General features: G+C 41.2%; 1 protein-coding gene across 2 annotated transcripts in view; it reads left to right on the forward strand.

Annotated features, from left to right (window-relative positions):
• Positions 1-17277, forward strand: part of ak7b (adenylate kinase 7b) — a 61819-nt gene extending 44542 nt beyond the window's left edge. For both annotated transcript variants that reach the window (XM_073039291.1, XM_073039292.1), the window contains 3 exons: positions 13405-13625; positions 15631-15789; positions 17076-17277. In XM_073039291.1, coding sequence (XP_072895392.1) covers positions 13405-13625; positions 15631-15789; positions 17076-17114 — 419 coding nt within the window. In that variant the 3' untranslated portion in view covers positions 17115-17277. The remainder of the gene's footprint in view (positions 1-13404; positions 13626-15630; positions 15790-17075) is intronic.
• Positions 17278-22522: the final 5245 nt, after the last annotated feature.

Raw genomic sequence — 22522 nt, forward strand, 5'->3', positions numbered from 1 at the left:
TACAGTTTTTACCTATTCAGTTTTGGGTTTGAGAGAATATTTGTACTGTATAGCACAGGGCTGTAATAACAGTAGACATAGAAAATGACATTTTCCAGTATTTTCTGGATGCAGATCTAAATAACAAATAGCAGATATTTGGTGGTCTGTGACCATTACAATATAATGGACTCTTCTGTACTATTATAACAAAGTAATTTTTTAATGGCTTCAACTATATTGCTGCCACATAGCAACAAGTTTCCATAAAATGCAGAAGTAGAATCAGGCTATTTTTAAGTCTGCTCTGCCATCCCACCCTACCTGATTTATGTTTCCTCTCAACCCTATTCTCCAGCCTTCTCCCTGTACCTTTGACGCCCTTAGTAATCAAGAACCTATAAACCTCCGCTTTAACTATACCTGACTATGACAATGAATTCCACAGAATCACTGTCCTCTGGTTAAGAAAATTCATAGAAAAACATAGAAACATAGAAAACCTACATCACAATACAGGCCCTTCGGCACACAATGCTGTGCAGAACATGTACTTACTTTAGAAATTACCTTGGCTTACCCATAGCCCTCTATTTTTCTAAGCTCCATGTACCTGTCCGAGAGTATCTTAAAAGACCCTATCGTATCCACCTCCACCATTGTCTCTGGCAGCCCATTCCACGCACTCACCACTCTCTACATAAAAAAACTTACCCTTGATATCTCCTCGGTATGTACTTCCAAGCACCTTAAGACTGTACCCTCTCATGTTAGCCAGTTCAGCTCTGGGAAAAAGCCTCTGACTATCCACATAATCAGTGCCTCTCAACATCTTATACACCTCTGTCAGGTCACTTCTCAACCTCCGCCGCTCAAGGAGAAAAGGCCAAGTTCGCTCAACCTTTTCTCGTAAGGCATGCTCCCCAATCCAGGTAACATCCTTGTAAATCTCATCTGCACTCTTTCTATGGTTTCCACATCCTTCCTGTAGTGAGGTGACCAGAACTGAGCACAGTATTTCAAGTGGGGTCTGACCAGGATCCTATATTGCTGTAACAACTCAATCCCACAAGCGATGAAGGCCAATGCACCATATGCCTTCTTAACCAAAGAGTCAATCTGCTCAGCAGCTTTGAGTGTCCTATGGACTTGGACCCTAAGATCCCTCTGATCCTCCACACTGCCAAGAGTATTACCCTTAATATTATATTTTGCCATCATATTTGACCTACCAAAATGAATCACCTCACACTTATCTGGGTTGATCACCATCTGCCACTTCTCAGCCCAGTTTTGCATGCTATAGATGTCCTGCTGTAAACTCTGATAGCCCTCCACACTATCCACAACACCCTCAACCTTTGTGTCATCAGCAAATTTACTAAACTATCCATCCACTTCCTCATCCAGATCATTTATAAAAATTACGAAGAGTAAGGGCCCCAGAACAGATTCCCTGAGGCACACCACTGGTCACTGGCCTCCATGCAGAATATGACCCATCTACAGCCACTCTTTCAACATGTACAAAAGCTGGATGAACTCAGCAGGTCAGGCAGCATCCATTGAAATGAGCAGTCAACGTTTCGGGCTGAGACCCTTTGTCAGGACTCAGGACGAAGGGTCTCGGCCTGAAACATTGACTGCTCATTTCAATGGATGCTGCCCAACCTGCTGAGTTCATCCAGCTTTTGTACGTGTTGATTTTTGACCACAGCATCTGCAGTGTACTTTGTGTTTACAGCCGCTCTTTGCCTTCTGTGAACAGGCCAGTTCTGGATCCACAAAGCAAGATCCCCTTGGATCCTATGCCTCCTTACTTTCTCAATAAGCCTTACATGGGGTACATTATCAAATGCCTTGTTAAAATCTATATACACTACATCTACTGCTCTACCTTCATCAATTTGTTTAGTCACATCCTCAAAAAATTCAATCAGGCTTGTAAGGTACAACATGCCTTTGACAAAGCCATGTTGACTATTCCTAACCATATTATGTTTCTCCAAATGTTCATATAATCCTGCCTCTCAGGATCTTTTCCATCAGCTTACCAACCACTGAAGTAAGACTCACTGGTCTATAATTTCCTGGGCTATCTCTACTCCCTTTCTTGAAAAAGGGAACAACATCTGCAACCCTCCAATCTTCCAGAACCTCTCCCATCCCCATTGATGATGCAAAGATCATTGTCAAAGGATCAGCAATCTCCTCCCTTGCCTCCCATAGTAGCTTGGGGTACATCTCTTCCGATCCCAGCGACTTATCCAACTTGATGCTTTCCAAAAGCTTCAGCACATCCTCTTTCTTAATATCTATATGCTCAAGCTTTTCAATTCACTTTGTTATCCCTACAATCACCAAGATCCTTTTCCGTAGTGAATACTGAAGTAAAGCATTCATTTAAGTATCTCCGCTATCTCCTCCGGTTCCATACACACTTCTCCACTATCACACTTGATTGGTCCTATTCTCTCACATCTTATCCTCTTGCTCTTCACATACCTGTAGAATGCTTTGGGGTTTTCCTTAATCCTACTCGCCAAGGCCTTCTCATGACCCCTTCTGGCTCTCTTAATTTAATTCTTAAGCTCCTTCCTGCTAGCCTTATAATCTTTTAAATCTCTATTGTTACATACCTTTTTGAAACTTTCATAAGCTTTTCTTTTCTTCTTGACTAGATTTTCAACAGCCTTTGTACACCACAGTTCCTGTACCCTACCATCCTTTCCCTGTCTCATTGGAACGTACCTACGCAGAACGCCACACAAATATCCCCTGAACATTTGCCACATTCCTGCCGTACATTTCCCTGAGAACACCTGTTCCCAATTTATGCTTCCAAATTCTAGCCTGATAGCTTCATATTTCCCTTTACTTCAATTAAATGATTTCCTAACTTGTCTGTTCCTATCCCTTGCCAATGTTATGGTAAAGAAGATAGAATTGTGATCACTATCTCCAAAATGCTCTCCCACTGAGAGACCTGACACCTGACCAGGTTCATTTCCCAATGATCAAGTACAGCCTCTCCTCTTGTAGGCTTATCTATATATTGTGTCAGGAAACCTTCCTGAACACACCTAATAAACTCCACGCCATCTAAACCCCTTGCTCTAGGGAGATGCCAATCAAAATTTGGGAAATTAAAATCTCCCACCACGACACCCCTGTTATTATTTCACCTTTCCAGAATCTGTCTCCCTATCTGCTCCTCGATGTCCCTGTTACTATTGGGTGGTCTATAAAAAACAGCCAGTAGAGTTATTGACCCCTTTCTGTTTCTAACTTCCACCCACAGAGTCTCAGTAGACAATCCCTCCTTGACTTCCTCCTTTTCTGCAGCTGTGACACTATCTCTGATCAGCAGTGCCATGTCCCCACCTCTTTTGCCTCTCTGCCTGTCCAAAGGTTCAAAGGTCCAATTTAATGTCAGAGAAATGTATACAATATACATCCTGAAATGCTTTTTCTTCACAAACATCCACAAAAACAGAGAAATGCCCCAAAGAATGAACCCCAAAGTCCCCCCAAGCTCCCCCCCCGCATGTAAGCGGCAGCGAGTAACAATCCCCACTCCCCCAACTGGCAAAAAAAAAAGCAAGCGTTAGCACCATCACCAAGCACTCAAGTGTGAACAAAGCAATAGCAAAGATACAGACTTTCAGTTATCCCGAAGACTTTGCATTACACCCAGCATTCGACATACCGTAGATACTCTCTCTCCCTAATAAGGGAGGAAAAAGGTGTCTCCATTTTCCCAGTGAGCAGGGAGACATAACAAACAGCTCGCTGGTTTACGATGTTAAAAAGTCCATTACGTCACTTTTTTCGAGCTTTGTGCTGGAAGATCGCAAAGATCCCGGGTCTTCAGGCCCACAGCAGATATCCTGACTCCTCTGACAATACACGGGTCCTTTCTGAAACATCTAAAGCCTGGCACTCTAAGTAACCATTCCTGTCCCTGAGCCATTCAAGTCTTTGTAATGACCGCAACATCATAGCTCCAAGGACTGATCCATGCTCTAAGCTCATCTGCTTTGTTCATGATGCTTTTTGCATTAAAATAGACACATCTCAAACCATCAGTCTGAGCGTATCCCTTCTCTATCACCTGCTTATCCTTCCTCTCACACTGTCTCCAAGATTTCTCTATTTGTGAGCCAACAGTCCCTTCCTCTGTCTCTTCAGTTCAGTTCAGTTCCCACCCCCCAGCAATTCTAGTTTAAACTCTCCCCAATAGCCTCAGCAAACCGCCCTGCCAGGATATTGGTCCCCCTCGGATTCAAGTGCAACCCATCCTTTTTGTACAGGTCACGCCTGCCCCAAAAGAGGTTCCAATGATCCAGAAATCTGAATCCCTGCCCCTTGCTCCAATCCCTCAGCCACACATTTATCCTCCACCTCACTCTATACCTATACTCACTGTTATGTGGCACAGACAGAAATCCCATGATGACTACCTTTGAGGTCCTGCTTCTCAAGTTCCTTCCTCACTCCCTGTAGTCTGTTTTCAGGACCTCCTCCCTTTTCCTCCATATGTCGTTGATACCAATATGTACCTCAACCTCTGGCTGTTCACCTTCCCACTTCATGATATCGTGGATGTGATCAGAAACATCCCAGACCCTGGCATCTGGGACGCAAACTACCATCCGTGTTTCTTTCCTGCATCCACAGAATCACCTGTCTGACCCCCTAACTATAGAGTCCCCTATTACTGCTGTCTTCTTCCTTTCCCTACCCTTCTGAGCCACAGGGCCAGACTCTGTGCCAGAGGCACAGCCCCTGTTGCTTTCCCCAGGTAGCCCCCCCCCCCCAAAAGTACTCAAACAGGAATATTTATTGTTAAAGGGGACAGCCACGGGGGTAATCCCTAGTATCTGACTCTTGCCCTTCCCTCTCCTGACTGTGATCCACTTGTCTGCTTCCTGAGGTGCCAGTGTGACTACTTGCCCATAGCTCCTCTCTATCGCTTTCCCTGACCAGACAGAAGTCATTGAGCTGCAGCTCCAGGTCCCTCACTGCAGCTCGACGCAACTGGTGCTGATGTGGCCTTCCTCTTCATCTCTGTTATAATGTGATATGCTTCTATTCTGAGGCTGTGTCCACTTGTCCTAGATTCAGCCACAATAGGAAACATCCACTCCATACCCACTCTTTCTACACTTTTCAATATTCAATAAGTTTCAAAGCATTTCCACCACCCCTCCCCCACGTTCTTCCAAACTCAAGCAAGTACAGGTCCTTAGCCATTAAACACTCATTGTATATTAACCCTTTCATTTCTGGAATCATTCTCATAAACCTCCTCTGGACCCTCTCCAATGCCAGTACATCCTTTCGTAGATGAGGGGTGTAAAACTGCTCACAATACTCCATATGTCAATGATAATAAACCTGATTTTGATGTGCAAGAGCTAATGGAAAGTTGGCCCTTCTCTGGAATGCAAGTTTTGGAAGATAGGCTACAGTTATACTAAGTCACTATTAGTCCCACTTGGAGTACCATGAATGGTTCTAAACACTTAAGATTGTTTATGTTGGAGAACAGCAGTGTGCATTTAGTAGAGTGAATTCTGGATTCCAAGTGTTAATATTATGAAGAGAAGTTACAAAAACTGGGTTAAATTACTGGAATCTAGATGTTTAAAATACTTGATCAAATGTTTCAAGATGTTGATATGAACCAATAGCAAAGACAGAGAACTTCCAAGACTAGAGCCTGCAGATGCTATGAAATGGAGCAACAAACAATTTGCTGCAGGAATTCAGTGGATCATGCAGCATCTGTAGGGGACAAGAAATTGCCAACATTTTGGGTTGAAACCCTGCATCTGGACTGGGTTCTTCCAGCAGATTATTTGTTGCTCAAGAAATTGTTCCTGCTAGTTTGGAATTCTGCTATTAGATAGATTAATAGTTAAATCCTGTCCTTTCAATCATGAAGTTATCAAACTCAGATTTGGTGCTCACTTGCACAAAAATCACTAAATACAAAAATAATTGGTTATTAATATTAAATCCAAGATTGGTGGATTGGTGTTAACCAAATAAAATAAAGGATTATGGGAAAAATGAGATAGGGAATTACTTGGCAGAGCACCTGTGATCTTGCTGAACAGACTCAAAGCTCCAGCCAATTCCTTTTCCCAGCACCTTCTCAATTTTAAACCTGGAGTAAGGTCGAAGTTGCTAATTACCCTAATTATGCATCTTCAGTAACTTTGTTCATTTGATTGAGAGTCAGAGAGGAATTCCCATGAAATTAACTAGGCACTCCTTTGTTTTTGTTTATCTGAAAAATTTTGAGGCACGGTGAAGGCTCAATAATGTCGTGCTGCCTGAATATTCTTCCTTTACTTTTTAATTTGTTTGTCACTTGTGGTGATAGTGATGGAAGAGTTTAAGGTCCAGTTGAATCGTAACTGTCCATTTCACCATTTCTGCCTGACTCACTGAGTTCTTCCAGTCATTTGTCTTTCTTTCTCCAGGTTTCAGCATCCACTGTCTATTGTATTTCTTGTTTAAAATGCAAGGTATTATTCCTGATGTATGCTTGACAATTTAATTTGCTTGAAATATTTTTAAAACCTTTAGACTCTGGAGTTTTAGTAATATATTTGAATTTTGATTCAACTACATCTCATAATTCAAGTTAAATACTCCTTGCCTTATAAGTTGTAATTATATCTCAACTCATACCATTCTCTCCTAGAGCTGCTTAGAGATCAAACTAAATGACAGCTGTTGACTTCAGTGCAATTGCAACCAATCTACCCAATGAACTATCTGCCAGTTGTGGGATTTCAGCACAATTCTGGTGGGCTGATTCAATTCCTAACAGTTCCCTTTCCGCACTATCTACACCTTTCCTTCTCTCCAGCCCAGACCAAAATAACACCAAAACCAACACTATCATAACTAGGTCTAGATCAAGAACATCATCATTTTTGCTGTTTCCAAATCAAGAGATTTTTAAAAAAAAAATCATATTTCTACTTGCATGATTCACTGAACCCTTATTTTCATGTGCAAGTTTAATTATCATTCAACCATATATGCTTACTACCTATGAATAAAGCCAAACAACACAGTGTGCCTCCAGGGCCAAGGTGTAAAAAAACAGTACCAACAGTCATACACAGCGCAAGGTACATTTAGCACATATAAGGTAGCAGCATACTAACATTTACACAAAAAAAATATATATAGTCCAAGTCCCTAAGTGGCATGGCCTGTAAGTTGAAGGTGCATGGGTGTTATCAGCAAGAACAAGCAGTTCTCAGCAGTCCCCAGATGAACCCACGTATGCAATCCCACTTGTCTTGCACTGAGTGAACACCGGAGGGCAGCACTGACAGGAGGGACCAGCCCCTAACCCAGACAGGATGCTGATTACACTGTCTCCGGCGTCTCCTCTCCTGGACTGCAGCAACAGGCAAGCCATGGCTTAAGGCATAGTCCTCACTAAAACCAAGGCCATGCAGCTCCCTCACCATCTGCCTCTTCAATAAACAAGGGAAACAGACTTTCAATGTTTTACATTACCAATGTCCAACAGGGTCTTGTCATCGCAAGAGTAACATCCAAGACAGCACCAATGCCATATTCAAGTTTGGTGATGACATCACTGTCATAGGCCGAATCAAAGGTGGTGCCAAATCAGCATATAGGAGGGAGATTGAAAATGTGGCTGAGTGGTGTCAGTAAGATGTAGGAACAGAATTAGGCCATTTGGCCCATTGAGTCTGCTCCGCCATTTCAGCATGGCTGATCCATTTTCCCAATCAGCTCCAGTCTCCTGACTTCTTGGAAAGACTTGGCCTCACGGCTGCCTATGGCAATAAATTCCACAGATTCACCACTCTTTGACTAAATAAATTTCTGCTCATTTCCATTCTGAGGCTGTGTCCTCTGGTCCTAGACTTTCCAGCCATTGGAAACATCCTTTCCACATCCACTCCATTGCAGCCTTTCAACATTCATTAAGCTTCAATTAGGTCTTCATCCTTCTGAATTCCGGTGAGTAGAGGCCTAGAGTCATCAAATGCTCTTCGTATGAAAGGCCGTTCAATCCTATCAACACACACAACCTGGACTATTCCTCTTCCCACCCTGTCTCTTGCAAAAATGCTATCCCCTTCTCACAATTCCTCCATCTCCACCGCATCTGCTCTCAGGATGAGGCTTTTCATTCCAGGACAAAGGAGATGTCTCCCTTTTTTAAACAAAGGGGCTTCCCTTCTTCCAACTTCAACTCTGCTCTCAAACGCATCTCTCCCATTTCCCGCACATCTGCCCTCACCCCATCCGCCCACCACCCCTCTCGGGATAGGGTTCCCCTTGTCTTCACCTACCACCCCACCAGCCTCCAGATCCAACGTATAATTCTCCGTAACTTCCGCCACCTCCAACGGGATCCCACTACCAAGCACATCTTTCCCTCCCCCCCCCTTTCTGCTTTCCGCAGGGATCGCTCCCTACGCGACTCCCTTGTCCATTCATTCCCCCCCCCCCCCCATCCCTTCCCACCGATCTCCCTCCTGGCACTTATCCTTGCAAGCGGAACAAGTGCTACACCTGCCCTTACACTTCCTCCCTCACCACCATTCAGGGCCCCAGACAGTCCTTCCAGGTGAGGTGACACATCACCTGTGAGTCGGCTGGTGTGGTATACTGCGTCCGGTGCTCTCGGTGTGGCCTCTTATATATTGGTGAGACCCGACGCAGACTGGGAGACCGTTTCGCTGAACACCTACGCTCTGTCCGCCAGAGAAAGCAGGATCTCCCAGTGGCCACATATTTTAATTCCACGTCCCATTCCCATTCTGATATGTCTATCCATGGCCTCCTCTACTGTCAAGATGAAGCCACACTCAGGTTGGAGGAACAACATCGTATATACCGGCTGGATAGCCTCCAACCTGATGGCATGAACATTGACTTCTCTAACTTCCGTTAATGCCCCTCCTCCCCTTCTTACCCCATTCCTGATATATTTAGTCTGCCCATCACTCTGCCTGTTCTCCATCTACCTCTGGTGCTCCCCTCCCCTTTTCTTTCTCCCTAGGCCTCCCATCCCATGATCCTTTCCCTTCTCCAGCTCTGTATCCCTTTTGCCAATCACCTTTCTGGCTCTCAGCTTCACTCCACCCCCTCCGGTCTTCTCCTATCATTTCGCATCTCCCCTCCCCTTCGTACTTTCAAATCTCTTACTATCTTTCCTTTCAGTTAGTCCTGACAAGGGTCTCGGCTCAAAACATCGACAGCGCTTCTCCCTATAGATGCTGCCTGACCTACTGCGTTCCACCAGCATTTGTGTGTGTTGCTTGAATTTTCAGCATCTGCAAATTTCCTCATGTTTGCCGTTCAATCCTAGATTTATTTTCGTGAACATCCTTTGAACTCTCTTCAGTGTCAGCACATCCTTTCTAAAATAAGGGACTCAAAACTGGTCACAATATTCCAAGTGAGGCCTCACCAGTGCTTTATAAAGCCTCAGCATTACATCCTTGCTTTTCTATTCTAGTCCTCTTGAAATGAATGTTAACATTGCATTTACCTTCCTCACCTTAAATTAAACTTTATGAATCCTGCACAAGGACTCCCAAGTCCCTTTGTGTCTCAAACTTTTGAAATTTCTGTCCATTTAGAAAATAGTCTACCATTTTATTTCTACAACCAAAGTGCATGACAATGCACTTCCTTATGCTGTCTTCCATCTGCCACTTCTTTGCCCATTCTCCTTCAGTATCCTCCCTACTTAAAATTACCTGCCCTTCACCTATCATCGTAATGTCTGCAAACTTCGCAACAAAGCCATCTATTCTGTCATCCCAGTCATTGACATATTATTTTAAAAGAAGTGGTCCCAACATAGACCCCTGGGAACACCACTAGTCACCAGCAGCTAACCAAAAAAGGCTCCCTTTATTCCCACTCTTTGCCTCCTACCAATCAGCCACTGCTTTATCCATACCAATATCTTTCCTGTAATGCCATCAGCTCTTAACTTGTTAAGCAGCCTCATCTGTTGCACCTTGTCAAAGGTCTTCTGAAAATCCAAGGACTCAACATCCACTGATTCTCCTTTGTCTATCCTGTTTGTTATTTCTTCAAATAATTCCAACAGATTTGTCAGGCAAGATTTCCCCTTAAAGAAACCATGCTGACTATGGCCTATTTTATCATGTACCCCAAAACCACATCCTTAACAATCGACTCCAACATCTTCCCAGCCACTGAGGTCAGACTAACTGGCTTATGATTTCCTTTCTTCTGCCTCTCTCCCTTCTTGAAGAGTGGGGGGACATTTGCAATTTTCCTATCTTCTGAAACCATTCCAGAATCTAGTGATTCTTGAAAGATCATTACTAAAGCTACACAATCTTACTTCAGCCACCTCTTTCAGAAACCTGGGATGTACACCATCTGATCCAGGTGACTTATTTACCTTCAGACCTTTCAGCTTCCCAAGAACCTTCTTCCTAGTTACAGCAACTTCACACACTTCTGACCCCTGACACTCTTGAACTTTCAGCACACTGTTAGTGTCTTCCACAGTGAAAGCTGATGCAAAATACTTATTCAGTTCTTCCACTATTTCCTTGTCCCCCCATTATTGCCTCTCCTGTATCATTTTCCAACAGTCAGACACTCTCTCTCACCTCTCTTTTACTCTTTATGTATCTAAAGAAACTTTTGGTATCCTCTTTAATATTATTGAATAGCTTACTTTCATATTCCATCTTTTCCTTTATGGCTTTTTAGTTGACTTGTTTGTTTTTAAAAGCTTCCCAATCCTCTGACTTTTTGCTCTGTTACATGTCCTCTCTTTGGCTTTTATGTTGGCTTATGTCATCCTGCTCTTAGAATACTTCTTCCCCTTTGTGATGTATATATCCTGCACCTTCTGAATTGCTTCCAGAAGTTCCAGCCGTTGCTGCTCCACCATCATTCCTGCCAGTGTTCTTTTTCAGTCAAGTCTGGCCAACTCCTCTGTCATGTCTCTGTAATTCCCTTTACTCCATTGTAATACTGATACATCTGACTTTTGTTTCTCCTTCTCAAATTTTAGGGTGAATTTGATCATATTATGATCACTTTCCCCTAATGGTTCTTTTACCTTAAGCTCTCTAATCCATTCTGGTTCATCACACGACACCAATCCAGAATAGATGATCCCCTAGTGGGCTCAATCATGAGCTGCTCTAAAAATCTATCTCATAGGCATTCTAGAAATTCTCTCTCCAGGGAAACTGATTTTCCCAATGTACCTGTATATTGAAATCTCCCATCACTATTGTAACATTGCCCTTTTTGCATGCATTTTCATCTCCAATTGTAATTTGTTGACCACATGGTCACAACAGTTTGAAGGTCTGTATATAATTCTCATCAGGGTCTTTTTACCCTTGCGGTTCCTTAGCTCTACCCACAATGATTCAACATCTTCCACCCTATGTCACATCTTTCTAAAGATTTGATTTCATTTCTTACTAACAGAGCCATGCCACACCCTCTGCCTACCTGCCTGTCCTTTCAATATAATGTGTATCCTTGCACATTAAGCTCCCAGCTATAATCTTTCAGCCACGATTCAGTGATGCCCACAACATCATACATGCCAATCTGTAACTGCCTGCAAGTTCATCTACCTTATTCTGTATACTGCCTGCATATATAACAAATTCAGTCCTGTTTTCACCCTTTTTGATTTTGGCCTCCTTTTACATTGCAACTCATCGTGTTGACTGCAATTTTGCCCTATCATCAGCCTCTCCTTGCTCAGAGTCTTACTACACACTGCCTCTGCCTGTAAACCAACTACTTCATCCTCAACACTATCCCCCTCCCTGAACAACTTTAGCAACCCTGTCCGCAAAGATATTGATTCTCCACCCCCGCCCCCCCCCCCCTGTGTTCAGGTGTAACCTATCCCCTTTGTACAGGTCATACCTTCCCCAGAAGAGATCCCAATGATCTATAAATCTGAACCCCTGCACCAGTTCAACAGCCATGCATTCACCTGCGAAATCATCCTATTCTTGCCCTCACTGGGGTATGACACAGGTAGCAGTCCAGAGATTACTTCCCTGGAGGTCCTGTTTTTCAGCTTTCTACCTAGCTCCCTAAAATCTCCCTTCAGGACCTTCTCACCTTGTCTACCTATGTCATTGGTGCCAATGTGAACCAAGACTTCTGGCTGCTTACCTTACCCCTTGAGAATGCCATGTACCCAATCCGAGACATCTCTGACCCTGGCACCTGGGAGAGAACATACTATCTGGATGTCTTTATTGCACCCTCAGAATCCCAGCTCTGTTCCTCTGAATATGGAATCCCCTGTCAACACTGCAGTCCTTTTCAACTCTCTGCTTCTCAGAGCCACAGCACCAGGCTTGGTGCCAGATACCCAGTCACTGTGTCTTTCTCCAGTAGGTTGTCCCACTCAACAGTACCTAAAGCGGTATTGACTTCCAGAGGAGGAAACCAGAGATCCATGAGCCAGTCCTCATCGGAGGTGGAGAGTGTCAGCAACTTTAAATTCCTCAATGTTATTATTATGGAGAACCTGTACTGGGCCCAACACATAAGTAGAACTATGAAGAAAGCATGGCAGCACCTCTTCTTTCTTAGGAGTATGCAGAGATTTAATATGACATCTAAAGCATTGACAAACTTCTATTGATGTGTGGTGGAGAGTATATTGACTGGCTGCACCACAGCCTGGTATGGAAACACCAATGCCCTTGAATGGAAAATCCTACAAAAACTAGTGGATACGGCCCAATCCATCATTGGTAAAGCCCGCTCGACCATTGTGCACATCTACTCCAAGCATTGTAACAGTTATTGCCCATCAACAATCAGACTCTAGAACCAAAGGAATAACTTCACTCAACTTCTCTTGCCCCGTTATTGAAATGTTCCCACAACCTATGGACTCACTTTCATGGCCTCTTCATCTCATGTTCTCAATATTTGTTGCTTATTTATTAATTATCATTTCTTTTGTATTTGCATAGTTTGTTGTCTTTTGCATACTGGTTGGACGCCCAGTTTATGCAGGCTTTCATTGATTCTATTATGGTAACTATTCTGTTAAGGATTTATTTAGTATGCCCGCAAGAAAATTAATCTCAGTGTTGTATCTCTTGGCATATATGTACTTCGATAATAATCTTACTTTGAACTTTATCATTGATTTTTATCTAGCAGTGGTCTGAAGCTGAACCAGACCTGGCAACTTTGGAATCATACTTTAGTAAGCTGATTTTAAGATCCTTTTCTAAAACTATCAATTTCTAGCTCTCTAACAATCACAGTCTCGTAAAACATCAATGTTGGTCCACTGTTGAGTTAACTGCTATATAATTAAGGTTTGAAAGAAAATCTGTTATTTCTACCTGTTGCTTTCAGATGTTTCACAAGACAATGATGCTGAAAACACCCCTGTGGTCCAAGATATTATTCAAATTGTGGGAAAGCCCAAAAACTATGGACCCACACCCGAAGAACTGAAAGAACTGCAGCGCAAAGAAGCAGATGAGCGTCTAGCTAAAGAAGCTGCAGAACAAGCCGAGAAGGAACGCAGGGAGGCAGAAGAAGCTGCAGAAAAATTAGCACGGTGGGAGGAGTGGGTAAGTGAAGGAAGGTAAAATATTACACCCACGTGACTTACAACCTTCATGGATATTTGGCCATCTTTGGATTACCAGGTGTGTTATATTAGCTGGTCTTGTTGGATCTAAAAATACTTGTGAAAAAAATGGTTGAAGATGATAGAGTATGTCCGCGTTTAATGTCCTGTTCCTAATGACTCTAGCAATTCTAAATATGTTGATTGTTTCTAATCTAATCTTTAATAATTTGTTTTAATTAATTGCTTTATCTGACTGTAAGTACAACATGGAGACACAAAACACTGCACATGCTAGAACCTGGAGCAAGCAAGAAACTGCTAGAGGAACTCAGGGGCTTTGGCAGCATCTGTGAAGAAAATGGACTGTTGACATTTTGGGTTGAGACCCTTTATCTGGAATGGGTGTTAGATCCCAGATGAAGGGTCTCGACCTGAAATGTCAGCTGCACATTTCCCTTCACAGATGCTGTCTGACTTGTGGAGGTTGTCCAGCAGTTTGTTCTCTACTCCATAAAGTGATTGATGTGGAACTGATATGGTACACCAGAGTCTCCCTGTATATTTGACAGGCTTAGTTAGGGACAGTGGTATGTCTCCACTAGAAGAGGTGGCAGGCAATCCTTCACTCTGCTAGCCTGCAGATCACCCTTTGGTAAGGTGTAGCACGTGCTTAGCCCCATGATCACAGCCATAACGTGTTGGATGGTATGAGCAGCTGGTGCATATTACAAGTCCTGGTTATGCAGCTACTAACACCATGCAGCAATTTCTGAAGAGTATTGATAATGTCTGGGGACACCTGTCTTGTGAAGACACTGACCAGAAGAAGGCAATGGCAAACGACTTCTGTAAATTTGCTAAGAACAATCATTGTCATGTGACCATGATAATCTATGTCATACGACATGGTACATGATGATGATGTTATATTAATGTAAAGGTTTTGTGTCTTTATCTTCTAATAACTCCCCAGTTGAATTTCATAAAGGTTCTCCCTTTGGTGATTCTCTTTCCATCAGAATCCTGTTGGGTAATAACATGGATAATCAGCAACCTTCAAATTACCAGCTCTGTTACTTCAATTGGTCCTGATGGAAAATTTACGAATTATTTCCTTGCAGATTTTACCTTGAAAAGTTCAACTCAGTGTTCATTATCTGAAAACATTATTTCATTTTTTAAATAATCTGCGCACGACAACTTCCCAATATATTTATCGCTTGACACTTGAGTACTGGATCAAATCTACCCATTGCCCATATAGGCATCTGCCATGTCAGTATTTCACTAATGCGAGCAGGGATATTGGTCCTAATTTAAAATAGGCTGCATTTTAAAATAAGTTTTTGGGGGGAAAAGTAACGGGCAGAAGATTAAGGTCCGTTTGTACTCATTACAGGGACTGAGGCTGCTTATTTCCTTTTTTCTGGATTTCCAGTGCATGGTATTTTCTCTTTTGTTTGCTTTTTCTGCTTAATTAAGTTTATTTTTAAATATTCCAGTTTATACATCTTCAATCTGTGTTCAAACACACACTGGGAGAGGAAGAAATTTGTCTTTGTCTGTTAGTCTACAACACACTATTGGGTATTTTCGAGCTTCTCTCTGCACTATTCCATTGCCCTGTGTATATTTGACACTTACGACCAAGCTGAATTTATAAAAAAATATATTTGAACTTTTATATTCAGAAACAAAAAATAGTCACTAATATTAACTATTACTCCCTCTTTGTGCTTGAGTTTAGTGGCTAGCTAGGTCATTTCAGTGGGCAGTTAAGAATCAATGGCATTGTTCGGTCTGATGTCACACAGCAGGCTATGTAAGGACAGTACATTTTTTTTCCAGTAAAGTTTTCATGAACCAGATGGATTTCTACACCGTCCCAATAGTTTGAGTTTCTGCATTACTCACTCTATTATGTAATTACTTGAACTTAAGTTGTCCTTCTGCTGTAGTGCGATTCAAACTTGTAGCAAAACTTTCGGTTTGCTTTTATGCAGAATAAGCGACTAGAAGAGGTAAAGAAACAAGAACAGGAATTTCTTGAAGCACATTCCATCCCACTGCGAAATTATTTAATGCAGAATGTTATGCCTACCCTGACCCAGGGTCTGATTGAGTGCTGCAGAATTAGACCTGAAGACCCAGTGGACTTTCTGGTAAGGACTTTCCTCCATCTGTGCCAATGAATCAGTCTAGTAGGTTCTCTTCTCTATGTAAGAGAACATTGTGTGAATCAGTGCAGATTCAGATCAGTCTGTGTGGGGATGATGCTGCCAAATTCCCATTCTTGGGAGTAGTCCATTGACAGCTATGATTGACTCACCCACTGTAGAGGGAATAGATTCCACAAAATGAGCCAGACTTTGATTTATTACCAGCATCGTTATTCCCTCTTCTGATTTTTATTCAGAAGAAGTGGGGATTGCCACCATATATCGCCCACTTGTAATTCCCCTTGCATCGAATGGCTTGCAAGTCAGCTTGAAGTGGAACCTAAGAATCAGCCATTTTGTGTGTCTGAGGTAGCACTTAGATCAGACCTGGTGGGAAATTCACTTCCTAAGGGACATTATTATACCTGATGGATTTTGATATCAATCCGATGGTTTCATCAGTGATCTGCATGGGTTAGTAATTCACTGAGTTGTGGATCTGAGTTTTTGGACTTTCTGGGGAATCAAAGGATGTGAGGAACCAGGCTGGAAAATAGAATTGAAACCAAAGACCAGATTATTCATGATCTTATTGACTGAAGACTAGATAAGCGTGAGGAGTGGCTTCTTCTGCTTTTCTGTTATTCAAGATTTAATTATTTAATTGCATTTCGATTCCACAGCTGCTGTGGTGGGGATTGAGCCAATGTTCCTGCATCTTCAGTTGTGACCTTTTAATTTTCAAATGTATTTCGAAAAGACATAAACTTAACTTGTAACATGAGAGCATTTTGATCTTTTTCATAGATGCCTGCAGAATTCTCCTAGTGTTTCTCAGGGAAAAAAATGCAGACAATTTGTACATATACAATGAATCTTTCAGAAACCACATTTTGGAAACTAAAACAGATGCATTGGATAGCTGTTAAATTTCCTACCTTTAGGCAATGGCCACTGGCAAAAATTGTAATTCAACATCAGAAGCAAACTGTAGTTTCTCTTCTCCAACACTGAGTTCAGATAGCATATCAGATTCACAAATCTGCAGTTTTTAAAGTTCACTTCCATTTTTTCCCTACTAGTTAAAAGTGTGGTTTGCTGACATAGAGTGAGCAGCTAGTTACAATAACTTTAGTTTTCAAGTCATTGTTTCCTCAAAAACACTGATTGGATGAGTTTAAAACAACACTGCTGTCTTTAATTACATCTCCTTGAAATATCTCTAATGGACACAAGCTGAATTGACAAACCTTTGTAACATCCACTATACTTGTATACTTTTTTTAAAGGCTGAGTATTTGTTCAAGAACAATCCACAAATTGAATGAAGAAAGACATCAAACAAACATGAAGATAAACTCTGATGGAACACAATTGATAGAATTAATTCACTTAACACAATTGTTAGAACAATGTTTCTTTATCAATTGTATTTTAGTAAAATCAATTGTAGTGGAAATATCTGTGATATTAAATCCTAATATATTCAAATATGGAGAACTCATCTATCTGTATTTCTACAATGCAATGTCCTTTTGCTATTTAGGAAAAAATCTAAAATGTACATCATTTGTTCGTTAGACTTTGATTCATGTGAAATTTAGAGCAAGTAAGTAATGTGAAAACAGTTGTATTTTTGGTTTAAAGTAAATGGATTCTCTATAACAAGAGAATGTCAAGTTTAATAAATGATAACTTTCAGATAGCCAGCCTTTTCGTGTAGGTGTAAAAACTGGATAGTTCTAAGTAAGTCAACAACCTGTTATGTTAACTCATTGTTTTTGCTCTCCACACATACTGCTTGATCCACATTTATTGTAAATTTCCAGACTGGTGTATTCTGTATCCCACATTTTCTGCCTTGTTCCAGTACTGACCTTTCTGGGACCATTTTACCACAGTCCAAAAGTATAAGCAGGAGTAGGCCATTCTGCATTCAAGCCTACTTTCTCATTCAGATCACAGCTGATCTGACTTTCCTAAACTCCACTATTTATGCTTTCCCTTGACATTTAACCTGGTTAACTCCCTAGTAATCTAAAATGTTTCAGTAAGCTAGCCTCCTATTCTTCTAAGCTCCAATGAGTTGGATCCTAACTTTTCCTCATATGACAATCCCAACATAGAGGGGATCACCCTAGTGATCACTCTTAAAAACCTTCAATAAAATAATACCAACACTACGTTAGGTTTGGCTTCACTAAAGCCTTACACGATTGGAATAAGACTTCAGTATATTTTTATGCTCCTTTGAAGTTAGGGCCAATATCCTATTAGCATTCCCTATTACTGCCTGCACTTGAGTACCAGTGTAGTAGCTAAACCAAGCCAAAACCAAAACAACTGCCGCTGCTGGTGACCCTACCGATTTCTTATACTTGCATGACGTGCCCTTGTTCCAATAATGATTGCTCCAAACGTCAAGAATATGTATTCAATCTTTTATTAGCAATTAGCAAATATACAATATTGAAGTGATGGATCTTCAACATACTCTATTGTAAGCTAAGTGTAATCGAGCAGTCATCAAAAGGTCTGGCATCCGCCAGCCCAAAAGCTACAGACTGCGACAAACAAAGCACGACTATGTGACTTATTCCCTTTGATTTTACCATGACCCCACTCATGTGACCAGTTACCATAATAAACATAATAAATGCAGAACACAGAATGCAATACAGATAGAGAACAGGTGCATGGCTCCTTTCAGCAGTTTTCTATATTTCATGTGCAAGGACCCCAAAACCATTTAAGTAATATCCCATTCATTTGTTCTTCCCTGCAGAAGAACATTTAAGACATTTCCTCTCTCTCTCTTCATCCAATCCCCTTTTCTACAACTTAGAACATGCTGGAATTCAGAGGGACCTGTGCATCCATGAATCACTGAAAATGATAATGTAGGTACAGCAAGGGATTAGGAAGGTTAGTGATATGGTGGCTTTTACTCTAAGATAACTTGAACGTCAACCAGTCTGCTGACTCAAAGCAGTTCTGTAGAACGTCATCTGGCTCCTCAGACCAGCACTACGAGACTTTCTCACCCCTCACGGGAGTGAGACTTTAAACTATGTGTTATCTGCACTCCTAAAGCAGCTGCACTTCACTGAACTAAACTTTGGAGTTCCCTCTGTAAATTTACGTTTTTCTCCTTCCATCATTCCTGCTTAAAAATTACCTTCTTAAAAGAAAAGTTTGTGTAGTTCCTCATCCTAACAGCTTTTTCTTTATTCAACTTGTGTCTTTTTAATCTTTTTCAAAGTGTTTAGGAACTTGACAGTGTTAACCTAAGCAGTTATTTTTCATTCTTCAATCTGTTTGTAATGTTTATAATACAAGTTACATTCTTCCTCATTCAGGTTTATTGTCACTGACATATGTTGGGAAATCTGTTGTTTTGTGGCAGCAGTGCAGAGAATGCACACAGCAAATGCTTCTATGCAACTTGATGAAAAGGTTTCAAAGACACTCTCACAACAATCAGTCTGTTAATCCCTACCCTCTGCCACTTTGATTCCCTGCTCGTGTTCAGCCAAACACCAAACTCAGCAATTTTTCATTCAGGTTTTGTATTGTTCATACATTCTTTTAAGTTTGTTAGCAGATTTACAGAAATAGAAACTATTTCTTCTATTCCTAAGTGTGCCTTATTGGGCAACACTAAAGCAACTAGAAATTTGATTTGAGGAGGCAGTACATAACTGGAGTGATCACTGGTTGGCCAGTGTACCAGCTTTTGCCTCTACACATTATGGAGACATACTGTTGATAACAGTACCCTTGTATGCATAACACCAGCTTAACACATGTTTACCTAAATTTAAGTCCTAACTAAGATATGTGTGCAATAAATGTGTTTTAAAGTAACATTTCCAAAGAAAGCACACATTGTTACAACAATATACCTGTAACAAAGGTCCACCTTTTAATTTCTTTGCTTCAAGAGAACATTACCAATGTGCTGAATGGAGATCTGTTAAAATTGAAACCAACTGAAATACCTGAGGTTAAACATTAAAGACTAAGTGAAAAGCACTGGATATCAGTTTTGGCAAACAGCTTCTGCTTTTGTAAATGTTTCCCAAGCCAACAGAAACTCCAGCAGAGAAAATTATGATTCTACATAAACTGAACTGCAACTCTGCGATTCCCATGTAGATAAAAGGTTCTGTTCTCACTAGGTACTTCAAGATGAGGAAGGTGGTTTAGGCAGATTTATTTATTTGTCAAAAAAAGTTACGCTTATGCACTTACTTCTTTCTTAAACTATTTCCAATTCCAACATCAGGATAAAGTTCATTACACCATGAACAAGTATATTAAGTATGGAGAGAAAACTGCAGCCTGTACTGAACTTGCCCTTGCTGAAGTGCCAGGATTCAGACCCACTCCCAAGGCATCGTCCGTGGTGATGTTTAATCTGCCATATGTGATGCACCATCAATAACTCACGCCGAGACTTAGGAAGTGAGATATCGGCTTTTATTGACTGAAGAACAACACTACATCCTGGGGAAATGAGGGAGAGCAGCAGGCCACAGTCGCCTTTATACAGGGGTCTGTGGGAGGAGCCACAGGGGTAGTCAGCAGGGTCTTGGGAGGAGCCACAGGAGCAGTCAGACAGGTATATCTAGTTCACCACATTATGTACAGAACAGAATGCAGATATCTGGGTGGAAGCAGAGGGGTCAGATCAATGCTGCAATGCCTCGGAGCACATATGTTACCTGTTCTCCCAAATTAAGGTTCAGATAGCCAGACAATTCATAAAGTTCCTTACCTTCTAACAACTTTTAAACCACAAGATACTTTGCAGATGTTGGAAATCCAGGATAACACATACACCTGCTGGAAGAACTTAGCAGGTCAGTCAACATCCAGAAGGGAAATAAACAGTCAACACTTTGAGCTGAGACTCTTCGGTAGGACTGGAAAGAAAGGGGTTGGGGAAGAAGTCAAAATAAGAAGGTGGCTGGAGGGAGGAGAGATGGAGTACAAGCTGGCAGGTAATAGGTAAAGCTAGGTGAGGGCAAAGATGGGTGGGTATGGGGAGAGGGATGAAGTGAGAAGCTGGAAGGTGTTAGGTGGAAAAGATAAAAGTGGCACTGACAACTTTACTTCTAGCTGTTTTTTATTCAAAGTTGTATATGAAAGTGATGTAAACCCTGTATTTCCTCATCCAATCAACCAGGCTCACAATGCAGTTTTCTGTGGAGATGTGTAAGTATTTATGTAGATAACCTGTACTATATAAAAAAGAAGTAGCACCTTTCAGAACTTCAGGGTGCCTGAAAGATCTTCACAGAAATTTGAGAACCTTTAATAGTCACTGTTATACAATAGGAACTGCCAAATTTATCACAACAAACTCCTACAAACAGCGAAGTGATAATGACATTTGATTGTTGGTTGAAGCATAATATGTCAGGCACAACTCCAAGAGAAGCAGACCTGACCTTCTGAATGCAGAGATGCAAAAGACTGCAGATCTTAATTAGTTTTTGATTTTAATTTAGAGATACAGCACAGTGACAAACCCTTCAAGCCCTCGAGCCCATACTGCACAATTGCACCCATGTGACCAATTAACCTACTAACCTGTACATCTTTGGAAGAATAAGAGGAGAACTCATTGAAATGTTGAAAACTCTGACAGGGATAAACAGGCAGGAGGTTTCCTCTAGCTGAGTCTCAAACAGCATTGAGTATCAGAGTTGGGATGTCAAGTTGCAAATGTATAAATCATTGGTTAGGTGGCACTTAAGAATATTGTCTGCAATCATGGTTATCATGCTATATGAAAGATGTAATCAAAATAATAAGAATGCAGAAAAGATTCACAGGAATGTTGCCTGAACTGGAGAATTGGATAAGCTGGGATTGTTTTCCCTGGAGCAAAGGAGGCTAAGATGTGACAATAGTGATGTACAGTATATGAAACTATGAGGGGCACACAGAGTTCTAATCGGGTAGCAAGCCTTTTTGAGACCATGGGCCCAAATTGGCAAAAATCCTCTGAAAAATATTCTCTCACATGCCAAGGTAATTTTTTTTATCATTGATTGATGAATTAGTAACAAGAAAATGGATGTTGGTAAATAAAAAGGATGAGTCGTGCTGCCTATTTACATGTATTCATTGTTTTACTATTATTTGTATTAATTTAGTATTATACTATAAGATGCATAAGGCTTTATCATCCTTTTTGATCATGCCAAATCTTTCACCTCACTACTCTTGAAAATCTTTTCTTCTTCTCGTATCATTTGAATATTTTTGTTTCTTTGCTGACTTAAAAATATCTCATTGTTAAACTTAGATGGCACAGTTTTACTGATATAATTTTGATTATTGTGAAAATATTCATTGAGGTGCTTACTAAGTACATTATCTACCATTATTGCCGGTGAATATCCAGTGTTCACTCATAAACAACAGAAGAAAAAAATATAAGCAGAGCATGCCAATGCCAACAGGCACAAACATTTGTTACCCAAATACTTATGTCTACTCCAGGTCTGTGATGATTTCAAATGGTATTATCCAATGATACGTGTTCTCATAACCATCTAGCTGTCGCCAAAGCCTGTGCAAGGTGTTTCCTGTGAAAATATCCCACTGTTTTTGGCTTGTAAAAATAATCATTTGCTGCTTCATTCGACAAGAAAGATGATTATTATGTATCTTTTTATTAAGTTTAAAGAATTGAGGAGTGTCACTGTACGCTGCATGCCAA

This window comes from Hemitrygon akajei, chromosome 3 (genome assembly GCF_048418815.1).
Source record: "Hemitrygon akajei chromosome 3, sHemAka1.3, whole genome shotgun sequence".
Lineage (NCBI taxonomy): Eukaryota > Metazoa > Chordata > Chondrichthyes > Myliobatiformes > Dasyatidae > Hemitrygon > Hemitrygon akajei.